The 19,422-nt window shown below is 39.2% G+C and overlaps 1 protein-coding gene across 2 annotated transcripts; it reads right to left on the reverse strand.

The window, feature by feature from the left end:
• Positions 1-1,062: 1,062 nt before the first annotated feature.
• LOC124386182 (rab11 family-interacting protein 5) lies at positions 1,063-15,506 on the reverse strand. Of its 2 annotated transcripts, XM_046849852.1 has the most exons (6): positions 14,897-15,506; positions 10,011-10,516; positions 8,744-9,308; positions 5,773-7,986; positions 4,364-4,496; positions 1,063-2,901 (listed from the first exon to the last, which is right to left on the reverse strand). In XM_046849852.1, exons 1-6 carry the CDS (start codon positions 15,268-15,270, stop codon positions 2,641-2,643), a joined length of 4,053 nt encoding a protein of 1,350 aa, XP_046705808.1. In that variant the 5' UTR covers positions 15,271-15,506; the 3' UTR covers positions 1,063-2,640. The 2 variants fall into 2 exon arrangements, with proteins under 2 accessions (XP_046705808.1, XP_046705809.1); XM_046849853.1 differs by lacking the exon at positions 5,773-7,986.
• Between the last annotated feature and the right edge of the window lie 3,916 nt (positions 15,507-19,422).

Raw genomic sequence — 19,422 nt, forward strand, 5'->3', positions numbered from 1 at the left:
TGTACTTCAAAAACAACAGATGCAATATTTGCTTTGAGGATGTTGATGGAGAAGTATAGAGAAGTTCAGAAGGAGTTGCATTGCATCTTTATGGATTTACTGCAAACTACTTTGAAAGGTGTGGCAGGTTTGAGTCAGGAGTTGCTTCCATCATTTATTCCTCTCAAAATTCTCTGTTTGCTGTTGATCTGTTGAACTGTATGTTCATGCTACAGTAAGAAGATACCACCAAGCGTTTCAAAACAGGGCTCGCCCTACACCCTGATTGGTGGCTTGCCTGATTGGTGGCTTGCCTGATTGGTGGCTTGACCACTGCAGATTTTATTCACTCAAAAAATAAAAAGGAACAACTGATTTTACAAAATGTAGTTGAGTAAAATGCAGCATATTTGACTTTGAAATGTAGTGAAGTTAAAGTCTCCCCAAATGAAAATACTTCAGTAAAGTACAGTAACAAATTCCATTTAATTCATTACTGTCCACCACTGGTTTTCTGATCAATATAGACACATGCATTAATCTTAATATGGCAATTTAGATCAGTTAATTCATTAAATCATCAAATTCATAAAAAAGTGCAATTCCACGTTTTTTTTTTTTGAACAACTTTATTTATTCAAATGAAACCACTTAGAATAAATAAGACTGGTAAAACACAAATGGGAATGTTCTGGAAAAGCTATGTAACAAAAGTATAATTTGTAAAAGTGTCAGATCCACAAGGTACACTCACAGTGCTCTATGGCTTCAGCCATAACATCCCGCAATGGTTCAACCTCTTTAACATTCAGTCAATCAACAGAAAAGAAACAAGTGATGACTGTAACTGACAAACCTAGTATTAAATCATTTACTCATCAAACCTTTCTGCAACAGTATTCCTTTCTTTAGCATTAAAACACTGATAAACTCACTGCATCTGCAAACATAACGTCTTAATAAATGCTTTTGGGGAAAAAAATGTAAATGAAACATTAGGACAGACAGCTAGATGCAGCGTTAATACTGTATTCAAAATGAAAACAACAAATATATCTATATATATATATATATATATATATATATATATATATTGATGTCAAAATAATATTCAGTGACTGTCTGAGATCAATTAGGAATATTTTTTAACAAAAGCGGTCACCATTACATTCTTCAACAATCTGAATGTAGTCTCCTCCGGTTGCTTAATGGTTATTTTTCTTTTGCATGTTTGCCAATCGAACTACTTTTACAGCGAGCAGCTATGGAAATATACAACAGCATGATGAACTACTGTGTGATGCCTAGAATATACTATTATGTCGCTTACATGTAGGTGCTTTTTGGTTCTAAATGCTCAGTTGCAATTATGAACATGCATTTATTTGGATATTATGGAAGAAGCTGACTGTGTTAGACAGCAAGTCATTGCATAATACAGTGTAGAGTATATCTGTTAGCGATATTTACAGACATATAATGGAAATTGATTATTTTGCATCCAAAATCTATTGGATAATCAGGACAGAATTCACATTTGCTTATGGAACATTTTATAATTAGAAGACCGACCTGAGAATTTGTATTTAATTGAAGCGCTTGGAAGCACATAAGTGGACGTTTCATTGAAGTGTTCATGGAAGACGAGAAAAGCAGCAAGATTTTGGAAAAAAGTATTTCAGCTATAGCATGTAAGCTATAATGGATACTACACAGATTGTTCTGAGAAGCCATTGATAAGGATCTGAAATGCAGAAAAGCTTAAGGATCACAATGGAACATCACAGAAATACAATATATGGGCAATTGTTTGTTCAAACCTGGACACCACACTTATATGTGGGCCTTCCCCAAACCGTTGCCACAATATTGGAAGCACACAATTGTATACAGTAGATGGTCTTTGCAATCAGTAGCGTTATCATCTCTTTTCACTGTAACATTGGAACTAAACCTGCTCCAGAATGGCAATGCACAAAGCATGAACACACATCTCACCCTAGGGCTTCTCAACAGGCATGATTGCCTGACTTTAATAAATCTCTGTAACAGGCAAATGCCCACAGACACACCCCAAAATATAGTGGAAGCAGTCAAGAGTGTAAGTTATTATAACAGCAAAAAAGAAGCTAAATCTGAAATTATGCAAAAACAAAACAAAAAATCTAAACACATATGAGTATAATTATCAAGTGTATATTAACTTTTGACCTTGTAATGTATACTGTATGTCTTTCCTTACTATTTTGTTCAGTTTGGTGTTTACAACCACTTACAAGCAAACAGATAATCCTGGAGTGCTTGTGTACAAGAGCAATGAATAGTACTACTAGTCCTTCTCTTTAGGCAGTGTTTGATTTGCAGTGTGTGGTGTATTTTCTTATTGATTTTTAGTTTTGAATACCTTTCATAGATGCAAATTGATACTGTTTGAATTCTGTAAAAGAAACATTTTATGCGGCAAAACCTACAGTGGAAACATTCTAGCAAAAAACATGAAAAACCACTCGTCGAATAACGTTTCAAACTCTGGCCCTGAGTGGTCCACATATTGTCCAAAATGATGTTTGCAAAGCTTGGGGGTATGTCAGTGAACAGGACAGTACTGTGACTAGATGGCAAATGGGTGAAAACGTCAGCTGTAGTAAAGCGAAGCACACATCATTTGGGCCGGGCGCGCACCTGCAGCAAGGTGGGTGTTTGCTCCATGATGCGCACCAGCAGCTTGTCGATGTAGTCCTCCAGGTCTCGCACCTGGACCTTTAGTTTCTTCAGCTCAGCCTCACGCTTCTCCAAAAGCGTGGCCTGGAGCTCTGACTCAGCCCGCTGCCTCTCCGCATCCATCTCCTGTTGCAGCAGTAGTGCAATCAGCTCCATGTTACTCATAGTCTGGTAGTGAGTGTGGGCTTCTGACATGAACACCTGATACACAAACACAGCACATTAGGGCAAAGCTAGGATGTATGGTAGATTAATGAGATCAATCTGTCTGGTTAGTGCATAAAATGACCAGAAATAAACTTTTTTTCCCCTTTTGATTTCATGCCATGTGCTCTGTTTGCTACTTTAAAAAATGAATGCACTGTTTATGGGTCATATTAATTTGGCTGCTTAAAATGAAAAACAAGATTCGAAATGACACACCTTCAATACATTTAAGTGTTTGGGAAACAAAAAGACATACAAAACCATTTTCCAATTCCTGGGGAACCTTATAAATGAGTATGAATACAAATAAGGGTGAATTCTTTATTTGTTTGATTTAGTACACACACACACACACACACACACACACGCACACACACACACACACACACACACACACACACACACACACACACACACACACACACACACACACACACACATTGCCTGGAGACAAGGGAGCAAATCTGGTCATGTTTTCTAGGTTGGAGGGATGGAACACATTCTTTCTAGTCAATCAGATTGACACTAATCAGCTGTAAGAGCTAATGTATGCAGAAGAGGGTACAGTGGGTATTTCTCTGAGTGGTGCACTGACCTGTGACCTATCCTGCCCATCAGTTTAAAAAGTTGCACTCAGCTGGCTTTGTGTGCCTCAGCTGGTAGGTGTTATATGATATCAAAAACCTAGCTCATGAAAGGGAAATTGGTAGATGATCAATTTGAGGGGAAGTCATTTTATATTTCAGCGATTAGATCTTGAATTTTCCACAATGATGTTATTAATGTTACCAGAGGCAGAAAGAGTATAAAATATTCTACTCAAATAAAACTACTGATGATTGAACAACAGTTTATTTAAGTACAAGTAAAGTTACTAGTCCAAAAATCTACTCAAGTAAAAGCAAAAAAGTAGCTCATTTAAAATGTACAGAGTTACTTTTTAAACAGCAGAGGGTGGGGTGGTGGGAATCATGGACCCACTACAGTCCATGAATTGAGTCTATTGCAAATTATGCACTTGCAAAGCAAAAGCTCATATATGATGAGAGAAATCGCAAATGCAGATTCAGAATTCAGAGTGAATGCACGCATTGAAAACTTTTGATTCGAGAGCTTTTCACTTTCAGCATCTGTCTTGCCTGTCTCCATCTTTCTTTACTGTGAGTTTAGCGCGTTTGTTCTCCTGCCCATCAACCAATCAGTGCAGTCGTTTTTGGGGAACGATTTTTTCCCCCCTTGTACTATTTTTATTTTTTTACTCAGTAACAGATATGATTTAAAATGTAGTTAAGTACAATACTTCAAACAGAACCTACTTAAGTAAAAGTAAAATGACAGCTTTTGAAAACTATAAAAAATAAAAGTACACAAAAAACCTCAATTACAGTAACACAAGTACAGCATGCTACCAGCCTCTAAATGCTATGATTTTGTAAAATCGGAAAGCCTGCACTACCTGTGTTTTTTCTGGTTCAGCCATGGTCTGCTGTGTGGCACGTCCAGGATGGATGGAGGAACGCAGCTTCTCCAAAACCGATTTCTTCTCTCCTGGTACTGCTGTGTTGGCCAGAGGCTTCACTGGATGGGGGCTGAATGAACAGCAATAACAATGTGAAATCAGGCATTTTATTTTATTACCAATTATAACATTAAACGCTCTATGCTTTTAATATATGGGTAAACAAGTGATGCAAAATATTAGTAGAGACTGTTAGTGATTTATGACTTGTTGATTTGTGATATGTAAGGTTTCAGCAGTGCTGACTGCTGAGAAAGTATAAGAAAATAGTCAGTCGCACTGAAATACATTTAATATCTGTAAACTGCATATGCACTTTCTTTCATTGTGTTTCCTGATCAATCTGAAACATCCTCAGTAAGCGATCTAGATCATGCATCAAAATTATGTGTGTGAAAACTGTAGTCATAATTAGGGAAGCACCAGCTTATTATGAAGTGCTGAAGGACCATATATGATGTTATGTGAATATGAATGTGATTTACTGCCGCTACATTCTGTCAAGCGCAGGAAATACATCATCTTTAACATTGATGTTTGACTGATGCATGACAGGTATTTTACAGAAGCAGAAGATGGAAAGCAGGCTTGGCATCTGTATGGATATCAGTGCTGCATAGTATCAAGTATTTACCTATACATACAGGCTTGATGCTGATATTCTATCATAAAAATGTTACTTAAAAAAAAAAAATCAATATATTGTCAATATAGCAATATATTATCAATATTAATGCCAATATATCATAATGGATTTTAAAATGTATCTGTAAATAATAAGGCTTAGCAAATCATAATCTCAATATTAAGCAGCATTTTGCTTGTATTGTGCAGTCTCAGTGGCTTGATTGACGTCTTAATTGACGTGATCTAAACTCTTCTATTGGAATCCCTAACTTGAGCACATTCTTGTTTTTTTAATCCAGCAACACCATTTAAAGACAGACTGTATATGATATGTTTATGATACAGTGAAACAGATGCGAGAATAATAAGAAGCAAAAACTGGAGGCAACGAAAAACAAATCAAGCCGAAAGAGAAAACCAGCAAAATAATCTATCACATGAGCAATGCTGAACTTAGCATTGTAGCAGAGATGGACAAAGAAAGACCAGAATAGAACAAACCAAATTAGATAAAGATATTGAAGAAACAAAAGCTAATTCCTGGATAGTGTATATATATATATATATATATATATATATATATATATATATATATATATATATATATATATTCATGTATGTAACCCTGTCCTCCTGCACCTGGGTGTCAGAATGGAGTGTGTGTCTCAAGTAAAGGAGGAAAGGAGCAGTGATAACACTAGGAGGCTCTGAGGTCTCACCTGCTCTCCTCAGCGGGAGGGCGACTGCTAGCCGATTCTGCCTCCTCTGTGGTAAGTGTGTGCTTTGCAGTGGACTGCAGCTGGAGTGAGGAGGTAATGTTGGAGGCTTCAGCCAGAGTGCTTCCCGAACCAGGCCTTGCAGGTGGATAATGCATAAGTGGGGACAGGCTGGGATCAGAAGTGGCATTAGGATGGGAGAAAGAAGGGGATGAACTTGTATGCCCAATAAGGTCTGAGTGTGAAATTTTGGCTGAACTAATTTCAGAGCTGACTGTTGGTAAAACTGCACTGGGGTCAGTCTTGGGGGAGTTTGTATTTGATCGTGTTCTGATGCGCGCTGATCTAACTTCAATGTTGGAAGGGCTTTTTGAGCCTCTTGGTGCTACTCGAGCATGCAAATCCTCAAAACTGATGCAGTCTGTAAGAGTCAAAGGTGACTCAGTGTTTGTGTGACTCTCTGAAACAGGAACATTGGGCCAATTCGCTTCTAGCTTGAGTTCAGCTGTTTTAGTCTTAATCTTGTCATAAATCAGACAGCATTTAACTTCATGAGGCGCATCAGAGCCTGCATTGTCTTCTGTTGCCTTAGGTTTAAGCTTTTCTGTCATGCTTCCGTCATCCCTGTCTCGTTGTGGGATTGTTTGTGGACTAACAGAGCTCTCTTTGTGATTGGGATCCTCTGATTCAACCCTTAAGGTGAAATTTGTATGTGGTTGGATGATGTGTTGTTCTATGTTCTCACAGTGTTTTTCATAATGTTCATTGGTGAACTTTTCACTTGTAATAACATCAGTTTCTGGAATTTCCTTACGGAATATTGATTCAAGCTCTGCCTTCCTGTTTAATAAATCTTGACACTGGGTTGATGCCTTATTGCTCTCTTTAGCTATCATGCCAAAAGTAGTCTGGTTCACATCTGAAGCTGAGCTGTCACAATCAATAAAAGCAAACTCAGAAGTGTCATTTGTGTTATTATTATTGGAATCTGGATTAGTGATGACCTCAGCAGTTATTGTGTTCCCAAAGGGCTTCAGTTCAAAGGAAGATTCAGGATTTAGCTGGACCTGAAAGTCACTGCACAGTGATTCACTCACAGTCGTATCACAGTCTGAGAGGCAAAATGGAATACTGGGCACAGTGTGATCACTTGCAGAATGCAGGGAGTTTTCCTGTATGTGTTCATACTTATAATGTGAATTCGTTGGAGCAATTTTTAAGCCTCCCTCAGTCCAAATTTTCTCTTGCCCATTTTGCAAAATGTTCAGATTTTCATCTTTGTGCATTTGTACAGTATGTGCAGACAGACAAACATTCACATCCTGGTCCAGAATAACACAGTTCATGTCTTTATCTAAATGAGAAACTTTGGTGTTTGCATCTCTATGTCTCTCTCTATGTCGTACTGAGGCCAAATCTGTCTGGAAGAGCAGGCAAGCTTCTTTTTGGACTGCAAGCTCCTGTGCCCTGTCAAGCCAGCCATCTGAGCACCTCTCTTGAAAGGGAAGCGGGGTCCTCACTGGCCTTCGTGAGGTTAAGGCAGGCAGGTTACAGTCATTGAAGATTCGTTCGTCAACCCTGGGTTTATTACTGCAAGATTCTACAGGATAAGAGTTAGGAGGTGAAGGAGGATTTGGGGCTGAGGGTGGTCGAGTAGGTGTCCCAACTGGTGATTTAAGACGGCTACTGGCCAAAGCCTCAAATTCATCCCATTCCCCTCGACTCTTGGACAAAGGATGCCCTGCTTGCACTGCATTATCGGAGTTCACAGTGGCTGTCTCAGGTGTCCCAGACATTAAGGTTGGAAGGGAACTCTGCCTAGCTACATTTCGAGGCCTCTCTCTTTTTATAGACATTTTGTTTGGTGTGGTATTATGAAAAGTGCTTGGAAAGCCACACTTCAGAGGGAATGCTGGGTAATGGCTGAATGTTGAGTTACTGTTAATTGCAGGAGGAGATTTCAAAGCTTCTTCAGCTATGAGATCCTCAAAAAAAGGGTTCCTTTGCAGTCGTGTGAGAAAAGGGTTGGTAGGGGAAATAGAGGGTGGTGGAGGTGAAGGATGAGTGAATGGATTAGAGTGAGGGCCAACAGAACAGGACGACTTATGGCTAGAAGCACAAACTAGGGAAAGAGAGTGTGGTGGTACAGTGGGGTAGCAAGGAGAGAGGGAAGTGGATGTTTCTGGGCTGCTTTCTACTTTAGGAGGAACTCCCAGCCTGTGGAGGGAATGCACAAGTAGTCCTCTTAGTCATATCCAAGCGTTAGGGCCATAACCGCTACTAAAGGGATTTATAAAAAGATTGTCTTGATAAAAAGAAAGTTGAAACATAATTTAAATGCTTAAGGTTTAGATTGGTTTTATGGAGTTGACTATTTTTTTTTGACATTTTGACATGTAGCATGGCATGATTTAAACCGTCTCTTTGAATGATTTAATCAACACTAAAATATCTGAATTAAAACAATGTCCATTCCTGTTACATAAAAATGCTGAAAACAACCTGACAGAAAACTTTTGCTCATGAGTTTAAATGAAATGGAGGTGTAAACTATAACAAAAACAGTAAAAAAAATTGCTCATTGTTTATTAAAATAAAATTACTTAGCAATATAATATCAAAATACATAAAAAAGGAAAAAAGAAAGAAAATGAAGAGTAATACATCATGCACAAACAATACAAAAATATAATAAAATGATCTATAATGTAGCCATAATGAATGCTTTCTTTTGCCAATATATATAACTGAAAATGTTTGCAGCACATGATGACTGATACATGGCAAAGATGTAAAGCATTAAAGGATGTGAACAGTTCCTGTATATCCACTGAGATAATGTTTTGAAGACTACATACTATAAACCTGTTTAAACACTTATAGAGAACAAAGATTTAGAGATAAGTCTACCATGATCAGGCAGTCGATATGTTTGGATTCTTTGTAACTTAAGTGCTTAAGCACCATCACTCACCTTGGCTTGTTTTGCCCGTCACTGGAACCGAACCATCCACGCATACGTCCCTCCTGACCCTGCTCAGTTTTAGATGGGAGTGAGTCGCTTCTTCCACTAGAGAACAAAGTCTTCCTCAGCTTCTTCCCTTTATCTGAGACATCAGTAGCCGAAGAAGCCATCACCAGGGGTGCAGTTGCATGCACTGGCTTCCCCACTGAGGTGGTGAATCCCTCTGTAAGTGCTGAGCAACCTTCACCATCTCCCTCAAGCTCCCTTTTGCTCTTGTCCATAGAGCTACGTCTTTGTGTCTCTTCACTGCGGCGTGTAAGATTCTGCAGCGAGCGTGATAAAGGAGAGCATTTCTCTAGTAGCGTGCGTTTGATTGGCAGATTCCCTGGTGTTTTGGAGTAGACGGGTTCGGAGTAAACATGGCTGCCATTGATGCAGAGAGTAGACTTAGAGAGCAGGATATTTTGGCCCTTTACACTCTCTACAGCCGTACTGGGACGTGAGGCAACTGTGATTTTACTAGCCTCGTCGCTGTGTGCACGCTTGTGGGTCATTACCTTAGGAGCTGTGAACACTGCATGGACAGAGCGAGAAAACACAAGACAGAAAGTTTAAACACAGAGTGTGCTGAAGCACAGAGTACACATTTAACAAAGTTTAGAAAACTAAATCTGACTGAAGTACTGTCAAGGATTTCTAAATCCACCACTGACTGACTCTTTTTTCACTTTTCACTTTTTTCAATACATCTGAGAGAAAATATAGCAACCTAAAAACAAAACAAGTTCACTGACAAAGGATCACTAATGTTGTGAATTCTCTTCCGTTAAGTGCAAGTGGCAAGTGTGCAGCAGTGTAAGCAACTAACCTGGGGCAGCATATATGTACGAACTGAATATAGCTACCTATGCACAGCGCCACACTAGCTGTGCAGCAGAGCACAGTCACACTATCACTGATGCTTGTCTGAAAATGCGTGGTGTGTCCAATCCTTATTACAGGTGGTACGTATCAGGTGGTACCCATATTGTTTTTTTTTTTTATTAAACATGTTTTTGTTTTTGAAGAATTAGTAATAGATAATTAGTTATATTCTGCCAGCATTGGAACTTTCATCGAACACTATATTTTAATTAACAGTTATGGAATATTTGATATTCTCTGGGTACCAGATAATTGTACAATCTGTAAGGACTGCTCCTGCACCGACTGTAAAAAAAACACGTTGCCCTTCAAATTAACGGCACTAAATCTATCTGCTCCCAAAGTTTCCTACCCTTTACTCCACTGTCGGAGTCAGTGCGGAAAGGATCCGCGACTCTGGTGCTGTAGACAGGTGTGCTGCATAGCTCAATGGGAACAAAAGGATCCCCTGCTGATGACGCCATGCTGCTTTCTGAGGCCAATGAAGAACAGGAGTGTGTGTCCGAGTTCTTTCGCAACTTCCCCTTCAGAAAGAAGCCCTTCACCTTGCTCTTGCCTTCATCACTACACTCCTCTTGTACTTGGTCCTCTCCACCACCATCCTCCTGGAAATGCTGACTCGTTGAGCTTGACAAAGCGGCATAGCGTCCGGGGAGGATGGCTGAGGATGACTCCACGTCTCCTCTTTTCTTGCCTGTGACACGGTCTCTCAACTTTCCAAAGGCTGAACGAGGTTTGTCCTGGATGGTCAGATCATACATGCTGGCTGTCATGTTATTGCGAGTGAACTGGATGGTAAGCTGCAGCTCTCCTCGCTCTTTCTCCTTTCTTCCAGCTTTAGAGTGCAACTTTAGCCACCTGTACCAGAGACACCAAGCACACACATTTTAAATCAGACTCTGTAATATTTCATGGAAAGTGCATTTAGAAAAGCTCCATATCCCTTTACTCTTTTATTATTTTAAATGAACAGGCTTACTCTAAGATGGATGACCAATTGAGATTATAGTCTTTCCTCATGGCTCTCTGGTTCGATTCGAGTGCAAGTTTAATCCTGTGCCAAGTTTTGCATATTCTCTCTGTCTGTATGGGATTCTTCTACATTCTACAGTAATCTCCTACACTATATGGACAAAAGTATTGGGGAACAGATTTGTTATATAGGATGACGTTACATGCAGTAGCATTAAATTTTTCCTTTACTTAAACTAGAAAAGGGGATGTTCAAAAAGTACAAAAGCAACACGAATCGTATGGTCAGGTGTGCACAAACTTTTGTCCATATAGTCTATGTCCCTGTAGTAGGATTAGCTATCTTAAAGGACACCTACACATTTATAATTTATACAGTATGTGTGTATGCAGTATGCCCTGCAATGGACTGGCACTCCTCCCAGGGTGTATTTCCACCTTGACAAGTAGATGAATAAACATTTCACATTGTACATAAAGTTAGTCCAAATGGATTTAGAGATTTTTTCTCTGAGGAACCTCTCAAACTTTATCAAACTAGACACAGAACATTGTTGATATTTTCAGGATTTTCTAGATGTGTTTAAGTTTAGCCTATGGCTGGGTCACTAAGACTTGTTTTTAACACACCAGCTGTCGGTTATTTTAGCAATCGAGCATTCTACTGATTATTTAATTGATTATTCGAGTAATCAGATAAGAAGAACTTTTTCTTTATTAAAGAGCAATACTAAATATACAAGAGAAAATAAGACGGGTCTTTTCAAATATTTGTGTCCTTTTTAGAAATATTCACATTTCTATTGCTAAAATTGCATACAGGAATACCTGTGAATACGAAACCGTTTTAGTGCATTGAATTACATCAACATGCAAATACAAATATATAAATAAAAATAAAAAAAAATATTTTGTTAAATTAAAATTTTCTCTGGCCTGAATCTTCTCTTCACCCCTTCGCATTTTTTGTATTTGAATTACTCGAAGAATCTTTCAGCCTTACACCCCTGTATCATTGCTCTGTTGGAAGGCAAAACATCTGTAAAATCAAAGCTCCAGAACGTTTTTTAATCAGCTTTTACCTCAATAGTATTTGTGTGTTTGACATTTTAATCTTTTGCCCCAACAAAACGGTACAATGCTACCACTACTGTGCTTCATTTTGGCATGAAATTAGCCCAGTAATGTTCAGTCCTGGCTACTTTAGGATGCACTGCTTGGCATTCAGACCAAAGTCTTTAATCTTAGTTTCCTCATTTTATAGGATCTGGTTTCACATGACCCAAAAGTCCTTTAGATGCATTATGATAAAATCCAATCAAGATGTCATTTGTCTTTCACTCAGGACTCTGTCTTTTCACTCCCTTCACCACACAGGACCTCTTTGGTTCCATCACAGTGACCTTTATGGTTTTTGGTTACTTCCTTGACTAAAGCCTTTCTTTCCTGTTTGCTTGTCTGAAACTTTAGAAAAAGTCTCAGTGGTTCTGAAGCTCTCTGTGTAACAGCATGTCAAACTTGCAGACATTTTTCAATACTTTTACCAAAATGATTGCCTCAACACAATACAGTCTCTGTGCTTTATGCAGAATTCCTTTCACCTTATGGCTTACAATTTGCTCTAATATGAACAATTATGTGTGAAAAAATGCGAAAAAACACAGAGATGTTCGTCTGAATTGCCCCACAAAACACTAACAAAGAGATCTACACACAGGAACCTCAGCTAAAACTATGTTCCATGTACTAATCTTCTAGACACAACTTTTGATGACAATTATGATAAAGAGATCTGTTAAAGTGAAGATAATAGAACTGTTCTGCATTTGTATGATGCCTCCATGCTGCTTCAGTGTGGAAATGTGAATTGCATTGTATTGCTAAAACATTTTATGTCATTCATGAAACCCTCTGGCAAAAGTGTTTGACTTTGATCTGCTCCCTAGGAGATAATAAACAGAATCAGGTAAAAAGATGACCTAAAGCAACAGAAACGTATGAACTCTTATAGCCAAACATAAATCATAGCTCAGTCCATATAGAGGAGGGTCTCTGATACACTGCATTTATGTAGCAACGTGCCTTTGTTCGTGGTTCAGTGTTCCAAGTATTTCCTCCACTTCCGGCCTCATACAGAGCTCCTCAAAGGAGCACAAATTTGACACGTGCAAAGGCCAACACAAATGACAAGAGAGAAAAAGTGAGTGAGAGAAAGAGAAAACAGGGGTGGGGCTGCTATGAAACAAAATTCAAGCCAGATGTTTGCATTGTTTCTTCCCTCCTACACCTCTGTCTGCTGACTGACGATAGTGTGGGAAAGGTTGGATCTTCCCCTTGTTTTCCTACACATGACTTAGTCATTCAGGAACAGTGTAGGCCCTGATAGCCATGACAGAGGAACCAACACTCTGTGTTCCTGACTGTTCCCTTGTAAACACAGCAAATGCTTTCACAATAGCCAAAGAGGCACAGCCGGAAATAAGGGAAATATTACATCACAACTTTGATTGGTTTTCTCAGGCAAATCTTGATCATTGTCAGTCCAGTAACAGACAGTTCTAGGCTAAGTGTGTGCTACTTTTCAAAAACACAGCAGTGGCATTGTAAAAAAGGAAACTAATATGTCTTTAGTAACTGGTTATACTGGTGGTGACGGATCTTAAGTCTGTCCTGGGAACATTGGCAATACAGCCTGGATAGGATGCCATTCCATTACAAGTCACACACACAAACACACACACACCATACATTCGCAACACTCATTCACACACTCAAAAAGGGGTATCCGATCCACTTTGTTGGAAACTTTCCATGAATATTTAAGAACCGAATGGAAATCCAAACAGAGGAGGAACATGAACAATGCCAAACAGATAGCAACACAAGGTCAGAATTGACCAGGGAAACATCAAGTGGTAAGGTAGCAATCGTACCTGCTGCCCTGAAATACATTATTGGTTCAATTAAATTTTTGCTGTCCACACATACATGGTGTTGCAGACGATAATGGCATTTAGAGCCAAAGAAAATCAATGTATTTTTTGATAAGCCCTGAAAAAAGTGATAGAGATTTTATACTGATGAATTGTGAATGATTTAACTTTGGGTCAGCTTTGATTTCACAATGGCATTAAGGCTGATTTGTTGGTTTGCTTTTAGTACACGAAAACAACAGTAATTCAGAAAAAAAGAGCATCTGAAGTAAACATGATACAGCATTACTGTGTTATTGTTTGCTAGCTCAATGTAGTGATAGCTTTTAAAGGCTTTAGCCTAAAGGCCCCAGTGGCATAGATTTAACTGTCTTTCCATAAATAAAGCTCAGTCATCCTGACGGTGAAAAAAAAGAAACAAAAAACAAACATAGCCATATCAGAATGCCTCCGATTACTGCATATAAACAAAAAAAGGACGGATTAAGAGAGAAAAATGATTTAAGATAGCAGATGCATTATTGCGTACTGCTATGCGGGAGAACATGCAGGTGCATGTTTAGTGAATGCTTGATGCTGTAATGTTCCCAGAACACACCGGTACAGGCTGTGCTGAGGCCAGCACTGCGCCAACACACCGCTGAGCACGGGTCTGTCTGAGCTCGGCTGTTACTCTACCCTTTCCAGACATTATCATCTGTATCTCACATGCAAATACAGACAAGTCTTATAGTCAGTTTTTGACAGGTTTTTCACTTTTGTTTCCTTGTAAGTGTCTGTCCAGCTGTGACATGAAAGTACAGCCCTTTTAGCCAAAAAGCTTAGCAAAAAGAAACAGAGACAAAGCTTTAAAATGATGAGGGTTTTTTTGTTGCTTTTGGTAATTAGTAATGGAAAGAAATTATAAAGTGTATTTACAGGACAACATCTGGTTTGTTCCTTGATTACAAAAGTGAATGTGCACTTGGCTGAAAAATGTCTCTGCTTTGATCTTATTCTTCTGTTATGCTATTATTATTTAAACGAACCAATCAGAATCCATACAGTCCGACCATTCTGCATAAAGAAACAGAAATGTGAGGTCAGAGTTGGGGGTGACATGTTATTTGTGGAGTAGCAGCCTGTACCACCCATGTGTAAATATGCTGAGAGCAGCTGCTGCAACAGAAACAGTGTCTGTGACTTGCTTTTGCTGGCTGTTACAATGACTTATGTGTTTGCTAATGAAGGCAGTTATGAGTTTTGGACCAGTCTGCACCTAGTAAAATAGATCATGCATGAGTAAGTCTGTGGAGGAATTTCTGAAGCATGTGCGACTTATTTCACCACTCACTCGTTCCTAGGGCACGTTCCTCCCTGAAACACCTTATCCAAAGGCACCACGGCTTCCCCTAGAAACACGTCGAGTCCGATGAGAACCCTGAGCATGACGGTGAGGATCAGATTCCCACTGCTGGGCGGATGCGCTCCCACACACTCCAGCAGGCCGGGCTGCAGCTCTAAGGAACATTCCTCGTTCCACCCGGGCTCGGCCGCTTTCTCCGCCAGTCCCGTCGTGTACTTCTGCTTCCCCAGCTGGATAACGGTGTAGACATAGCGGCTGCCCTGCTTGCCCTTGGTCCGTAGCGCCCTGGCCCGAAGCACGGTCACGTTGACGTGCGTAGGAACCCATCTCTGATCTTCATCATCCAGGCTGATCAAAGGCATTGCCCAATAACTACCAGAAGGTCCTTAAAACCGCTAGAGCACTGTCCCTGCAGCTATGCGTGTCTCCAAAACATCTGCATTATCCTCCTCCAGAACACACTGTAGAGAGACGAGAAGAATCCTCACCGCTGCTCATACAAATCACACCAACAAATAACCAGCAGCAGAGTCGCAGCTTTCTGCAGCACCCTGATTACTGTGTTTTGACAGCAGCTAAATCCGGCCCGCCCTCATACTCTCTCTCTCTCTCTCTCTCTCTCCACACACACACACACACACACACACACACACACACACACACACACACACAGTGTTGGCCTGCTGTACAGCAGCACTCTGTAGATTTAAAGAGAAATGCAGCAGATTTTTTTCCAGGATTCAATCCATTCACAGTCAATCAGAAATGTGTGCAGCTCATCCTTTCCAGTTTCCCAAACAAAATCCCAGCACATTTGGTTCTCCTTTGTTTTGTTTGTTTTTGGAAACAATTTTATATGAGAATGTTCCATTTTGGTTACCAAAGCCAGCTGTTCTCACGCTTTCTTTTGCTCTTTTGTTCTTTTGCTCTCTCTCTCTCTCTCTCTCTCTCTCTCTCTCACTCACTCACTCACTATATACACTCACCGGCCACTTTATTAGGAAAACCTGTCCAACTGCTCGTTAACGCAAATTTCTAATCAGCCAATCACATGGCAGCAACTCAATGCATTTAGGCATGTAGACATGGTCGAAACGATCTGCTGCAGTTCAAACCGAGCGTCAGAATGGGGAAGAAAGGTGATTTAAATGACTTTGAACGTGGCATGGTTGTTGGTGCCAGACGGGCTGGTCTGAGTATTTCAGAAACCGCTGATCTACTTGGATTTTCATGCACAACCATCTCTAGGGTTTACAGAGAATGGTCCGAAAAAGAGAAAATATCCAGTGAGTGGCAGTTCTGTGGGCGCAAATGCCTTGTTGATGCCAGAGGTCAGAGGAGAATGGCCAGATTGGTTTGAGCTGATAGAAAGGCAACAGTAACTCAAATAACCACTCGTTACAACCGAGGTATCTGAACGCACAACACGTCGAACCTTGAGGTGGATGGGCTACAGCAGCAGAAGACCACACCGGGTGCCACTCCTGACAGCTAAGAATAGGAAACTGAGACTACAATTCGCACAGGCTCACCAAAAGTGGACAATAGAAGATTGGAAAAACATTGCCTGTTCTGATGAGTCTCGATATCTGCTGCGACATTCGGATGGTAGGGTCAGAATTTGGCGTCAACAACATGAAAGCATGGATCCATCCTGCCTTGTATCAACGGTTCAGGCTGGTGGTGGTGGTGTAATGGTGTGGGGGATATTTTCTTGGCACACTTTGGGCCCATTAGTACTAATTGAGCATCGTGTCAACGCCACAGCCTACCTGAGTATTGTTGCTGACCATGTCCATCCCTTGATGACCACAGTGTACCCATCTTCTGATGGCTACTTCCAGCAGGATAACGCGACATGTCATAAAGCACGAATCATCTCAGACTGGTTTCTTGAACATGACAATGAGTTCACTGTACTCAAATGGCCTCCACAGTCACCAGATCTTAATCCAATAGACCCGGTACTAGTAAGGTGTACCTAATAAAGTGTCCGGTGAGTGTGTGTGTGTGTGTATATATATATATATATATATATATATATATATATATATATATATATATATATCCCTTTGTTAGAATAGAACTAAGCAGACCAAACCTGTTTTAGCATGACGGTGTAGTGTGCACTAAGTGAGGTCAGAGAGGAAAAGTTTGCCGAGGTCGATGTAAAGGAACTCAAGTGGCCTTCACAGAGCCCTGACCTGAACAGGATATTCGCTGTTCTAAAGCGAGATAGCTAGCTAGCTTTCGTAAAAGTAGTTAATTATTTTGCGAGGTTATTAATGAATCAATTCTTAGTTTACAGTATTACTGTTGTTTTATGTATTATTTCATGTTACTGTGAAATATTTACAAGTCCAACAAACAATGTATGTATAAAAGAAAAAAAAATACTTGCTGTATTGTTGTGGTTTCCAACAGTACAGAAAATTGCTTGTATGGTGGTTGTATAAGTGTATGAGGCACAGCAGCACTGCTGAGGACAAAAGACAGTAGTAGTCATACTGTGGTAAGAAAATTATTGACCAAAAGGGCTAGAGGACAATAAAGACAAACTGTGCATAAAACGAGAGCCGTACTCACACACCTACAAAGACTAAAAAGATAAGAGGCCAATTAAGAACACACAGTGTTTGAAATAACAGTAACACAGTCCAGACACCAGCCTACACATACACACTACCATGCTGCTGTGTCTGGACAATGTCTGTGTCTTGACAATGATTCCCACACCCACAACATGAGTTTTCACTCGCCAGTGTTTTGTATTGTTTCCAGACTATAATCACACTCTTGATGTCACCCAAATGAGGATGGGTTCCCCTTTTTGAGTCTGGTTCCTCTCAAGGTTTCTTCCTTATAACATCTAAGGGAGTTTTTCCTTGCACAGTTGCCATGGCTGATTATCAGGGATAAACACACATCGTTCACCTTAACTGTTCAATTCTGTAAAGCTGTTTTGAGACAATGTCTGTTGTAAAAAAGAGCTATAGAAATAAACTTGACTTGACACCCAAATAATCTTGTCCATGGTGGTTGCATGGTTGTTCCGTTCCTCTGATGGACAGAGCATAGGGAATCTAAAAAAACTGTACAAAGTGAGCTAGCAATTCAGTCATCAATTATAAGTCTACACAGTGATCTTAACTCGGTGTGAATAATAAACTGATATCGGAATGTATATAAGGACTGTATATTAGTAATAGGGAGGAGCGGAGACACTCTGAAACACTATCAAAAGCAAATGCAAAAGGTCAACACTCTTATGACTATTAGCATCCTCTGCATGTCTCCAATGCATTGAATAGGAGCTGAAAAACAAGTAAAACAATGTCAAATATTTAGTCATTTTTTATGCAAATGAAATAAACAAAAAAAAGACTTTTGTGCTTAACTAGTTAGCTTGCATAGATGGCTTGAGAGTGTGGGTTCAGTTGGACCAGTGGCACCAATACAAGTAAATTCATGTATATAAAAGGTTTGCTAGGTTTGTTAGTTTGGCAGCTCACATTAAGTCAGATATGTTTCTAGCCACATAGATACCTGTCTAACAAAGATGCTTACATAGAACCCTGATTGTTATTTATATAGTGAAAATGCTGAAATCTCCATATATTTTCGCTCATATGATGTAGATTTGTAGATAATTTAACATGTTAAACAGAAGATGTCTGATTTTTTAACAATGGCCCAGGGATGATAATCTGTCTCCTCTGTCTCCTCTGTCTCAGGCCCTGCTGCTACCTACAACTCAGTTTATATGGTACCTAAAGTCTGGCCATTAGATATAATTTCTTTTGATTAGATCTTAAAACAGTTTAGATTAATCTTCAATTCAATTCATAATTATTCAACTAAGTAGTATAACATCATTATAGAAAACATTCCAAATAGCTCCACTGTCCCATAATAACAGGAAGATGGAGATTTTATGTAACACACGGAAATGCCTGCGTTACGTAACGCAGTAATCCAAACTATCAGCTGTAAACTTTCTTCACTTCAGATTAAACTACTGATGAGGCGCTGCAGAGGCTGTAGTTTACTGCCATCTAGCGACAGAGAAGATAAATGCACTTAATATGAATATCAAATTGGCGCCTGAGTTTGTACAATTGAACAAAAAAATGCATCCTGTGACATTAAAGAAGAATAAAATGTAATCATAATAATTAAAATAATATAATAATTAATAACACAATTATGATGATCGTTATTATATAGGTAATTAATAAATATAAAAGTTAGCGTTATTATAATTATATTTATTGTTATAAATGTATTATTATTGTTATTGATATGAGGATAATAATTATACAAAATGTTATTATTATTGTTATGATTATTTTTGGTCACAGTAAGACAAGATATTAAGATTTGAATGACAAATGGAACAAAATTGTACACTTATATCACATTAAGAAATATCATATCATTCAACTCATTATACTCATACGCTATATTTTATTTCATTGTATTTTTTTTATTGTAACTTGCAATAAATGCCCTGT

Source organism: Silurus meridionalis, chromosome 5 (genome assembly GCF_014805685.1).
Source record: "Silurus meridionalis isolate SWU-2019-XX chromosome 5, ASM1480568v1, whole genome shotgun sequence".
Classification (NCBI taxonomy): Eukaryota; Metazoa; Chordata; class Actinopteri; order Siluriformes; family Siluridae; genus Silurus; species Silurus meridionalis.

What these genes read in the sequence shown, in the direction of transcription:
- LOC124386182 (XM_046849852.1), bottom strand. Translation starts at nt 15,270, where the DNA reads ATGCCTTTGATCAGCCTGGATGATGAAGATCAGAGATGGGTTCCTACG. An exon ending in GGAACGTGCCCTAGGAACGA is followed by an intron (nt 10,517 to 14,896) that starts GTGAGTGGTGAA and finishes TCTCTGGTACAG; the next exon opens with GTGGCTAAAGTTGCACTCTA. An exon ending in CTCCGACAGTGGAGTAAAGG is followed by an intron (nt 9,309 to 10,010) that starts GTAGGAAACTTT and finishes CTGTCCATGCAG; the next exon opens with TGTTCACAGCTCCTAAGGTA.